Source organism: the organism of the source record quoted next, assembly GCF_019968985.1.
Source record: "MAG: Porospora cf. gigantea B chromosome Unknown PgB_NODE_2617_length_3326_cov_108.66, whole genome shotgun sequence".
In the NCBI taxonomy this organism is placed as follows: Eukaryota; Apicomplexa; class Conoidasida; order Eugregarinorida; family Porosporidae; genus Porospora; species Porospora cf. gigantea B.
The window spans coordinates 1-3,326 of record NW_027178858.1 but is presented as its reverse complement, the minus strand read 5'-3'; the positions used below and the strand labels follow the sequence as shown (position 1 = coordinate 3,326).

General features: G+C 54.5%; 2 protein-coding genes across 2 annotated transcripts; both read left to right on the top strand.

Moving 5' to 3' along the window:
- Nucleotides 1–40: 40 nt before the first annotated feature.
- KVP17_002673 (uncharacterized protein) lies at nt 41–2,338 on the top strand (the record flags this gene model as incomplete). The annotated part of the gene is made up of 1 exon (XM_068519192.1): nt 41–2,338. One exon carries the CDS (start codon nt 41–43, stop codon nt 2,336–2,338), a length of 2,298 nt encoding a protein of 765 aa, XP_068376196.1.
- Nucleotides 2,339–2,409: 71 nt separating this feature from the next.
- On the top strand, nt 2,410–3,282 carry KVP17_002672 (uncharacterized protein; the record flags this gene model as incomplete). The annotated part of the gene is made up of 1 exon (XM_068519191.1): nt 2,410–3,282. One exon carries the CDS (start codon nt 2,410–2,412, stop codon nt 3,280–3,282), a length of 873 nt encoding a protein of 290 aa, XP_068376195.1.
- Between the last annotated feature and the right edge of the window lie 44 nt (nt 3,283–3,326).

The following is a 3,326-nucleotide window of genomic DNA, read 5'->3' as shown; positions in this document are numbered from 1 at the left end:
CGACAAGCGCAACGACTCGACCGAGAGCAAGTCCGCCCGTATGACTATTGGATTCATCGACTGCAAGATTGAGAGTAAGGTCGCCCCAATTCAATCTGGATTTTTCAAGTGCGACGTCTCGACCGAGAGCAATTTCGCCCGTACGACTGGTGGACTCCTCGACCGCTCGATCGAGAGCACGTTTCAAGCAGGAATCGCCATGGACTACGAGTCGATCGAGAGCAAATCCGCCTGCACGACCACTGGACTCATCGACCGCAAGATCGAGAGTAAGGTCGCCCTAATTCAATCTGGATTCTCCAAGTGCGACGTCTCGACCGAGAGCAATTTCGCCCGTACGACTGGTGGACTCATCGACCGCTCAATCGAGAGCACGATCGCCCAATCCCAAGTTGGTATTATCACTCACGGTGACACGATCGGGAGCAATTTCGCCCGCTGGACTACTGGACTCACCGACTACCCGACCGAGAGTAAGATTGCTCAAATCCACCCAGGAACTGTCAACCACAACGACTCGGTCGAGAGCAACTTCGCCTGCACGACTGGTGGACTCATCGACTGCTCGATCTGGAGCATGATTGCCCGATTTCAAGCAGGAATGGCCACTACTTATGGCTCGATTGAAAGAAATCACTCCCGTACGGTTACCGGATTCTCCAACTGCTCGATCGCGAGCGTGTATATCCGAGCTCTATCTGGCACCACCACTCACGAAGACAGGATCGACAGCAATTCCGACACAACGACTACTGGCGTCATCGACTGCTCTACCGAGGACAAGGATGCTAGAACCGCCACTCGCCAGTACAGGTTCGAGAGCACCGATGGTACGACAAATAGGACGTTCGACCGATCTAAAGCACGAATCGTCACTCACCAAGGCTCGATCGAGGGTAAGGCTGCCCGAAGGCAAGCCGGAACTGACAAGTGTAACGACTCGACCGAAAGCAGTTTGGCCCCGACAACATATGGACCCACCGACTGCGAGATCGGGAGGAATCTCATCCGCAAAATGTCTGGGCTACCCGAGTGCTCAATCGAGACTGGAATCATCACTCACCACAATATGACTGAGAGCAAATTCAACAGTATGGCCACGGGAACCACCGACTACTCGATCGAGAGCACGATTGCCCGATCGCAAGTTGGAATCGCCACTCACGACGACTTGATCGAGAGCAAAGCCCGCACGCCAACTGGAATCAACGGCGGCTCGACCAAGAGTAAGGTCGCCCGGATTCAAGAAGGAATCATCATTTGCTACGACTTGAGAGAGAGCAATTCGGCCCAGACCACGGCTGGACGCTTCGACTGCACAACCGAGAGCACTCGCGCCCGATCTAAGGCAAGCACTGTCAACTATGACCCAATTGAGAGTAATCCTCCTAGCAAGGCCACTGGGCTCATAGACAGCTTGATTGAGAGCAAAGCTGCCCAAAGGGCCGAGAGCACGTTCGCTCCTACAAAGACCGGGCGAATGAAAGAGAGCTTGCGTGCCCAAATCCAAGCCGGAACATTCGTATACCACAGCTCGACTGAGCGCAATTCCTCCCATAATACAATCACGAGAGACTGCAAGGACGCACAACGTCAAGTTGGAACTGTCAAGCACAACGACTCGATAGAGAGCCAAATTAATTATACGGCTATCGGACTCATCGACTACACAAGCGAGAGTATGGTTGCCTGGAATCTAGCCGGTACTATCACATACTACGACACGATCGAGAGGAAACCCGCCGGTAAGATGACTGGACTATCCGACTGCTCAATTAATACCGAACTTACTACTCATGATGACACGATCGAGAGCAATCGTGACCGAACGACTACAGGACTCACTGACGACTCGATAGCGAGCAAGTACGACCGAGGTCAACATGAAACTACCTCTCCAGATGACACGGCCGACGACAACTCCGCCAGTATTAATACTGGCCTCATCGACTGCTCATCCGAGAGTAAGGCTGCCCCGACTCAAGCGGGAATCACCTCCTATCACGACACGACTGAGAGCAAATTCGCATACATGGCGACCGGACTCTTCGCCTGCTCGATCGAGAGCAAGGTCGCCCGCACGGGACCCACCGACTCCCCGATTGAAAGCAAGGATGCCCGATTTCACACTGGAATTATCACGCACTCGATCCACAGCTACCCCGCCAGCATGACTGCTGGCCTCTGCGACCGCTCGACCGAGAGCAAGATTGCCCCAACTCGAGACGGAATCGCCACGCACTACGCCACGATCGAGAGCAATCTCGCCCATCGACTACAGGATACATCAAGAGCACGGCAGAGAGTTACCTTGCCAGAATTCAATCTGGAACTATAACCTACCACGACACATTCGAGAGCCGTTGTGCCCATACGACTACAGGACGCATCGACCGTACTATCGAGAGCATGGCTGCCCCAACCCAATCTGGATCCAAAACTGAATACGACAGGGTAGAGAGCATTTCGGCCCGGACGACCACGGGACTCACCAACTGCTCGATGGAAAGCGAGGGGGCCTTAACTCAATCTGGAATTACCACTTACCACGACACGACGGAAAATGTATCTGCTGTGACCTCGGCCGAAAAGGTAATTGTCGACAACCCAATCAAGAGTACCTTGGCCCGCACCACCGACGGCACAACCGAGAGCGCCTCCACCTGGATCCCTGCCGAAAAGGGCATAAACGAAAGCGCCATCGGGAGCACCTCGGCCCGGATCAAGGCCGGACCCTCTGACAACACCACTGTGGAGACCATTGCTCTAATTTCCTTTGGAGCGACTACTGACAACTGCTTAACCGATGGCCCACTTGAACTCACCACGGGTAAAGCCGTTGATAGCACGACGGAGAGAACACATGCTGAGACCTCGGCCGGAAAGGCCACGAGCGACAGCATAATCGTGAGCTACTTGGCTAGTATCAAGGCCGAACTCAAAGGCAGCACCGAGAGAGCCGGTGCTCAAACCCTTGATGGAGCAACTATCGATAACAGCGTAATAGATAGCACTCCTGCACTCACGACGGACAAATCCGCTGACGGCGCGTCGGAGAACACCCCTGCTGAGACTTCCGCGGAAGAGGCCATAGACGACAGCTCAGCCGAGAGCACCTCGGCCCGAACCATTGCTGAACTCGTAGACAGCACTACCGAGAGCCCCCCTTCTACAATCTCGGCCACCAACTGGGCAGGACGGGGGGTCTCCAATGAGCACCGAAAGAACGAGACCTCGGGAATCGCGCGCCGCCCCAAACACCGTAGAGCGTCAAGGAACTGAAAGATTTGAGGATCTTGTACTGGAACGTGGACGGCCTCCAAACC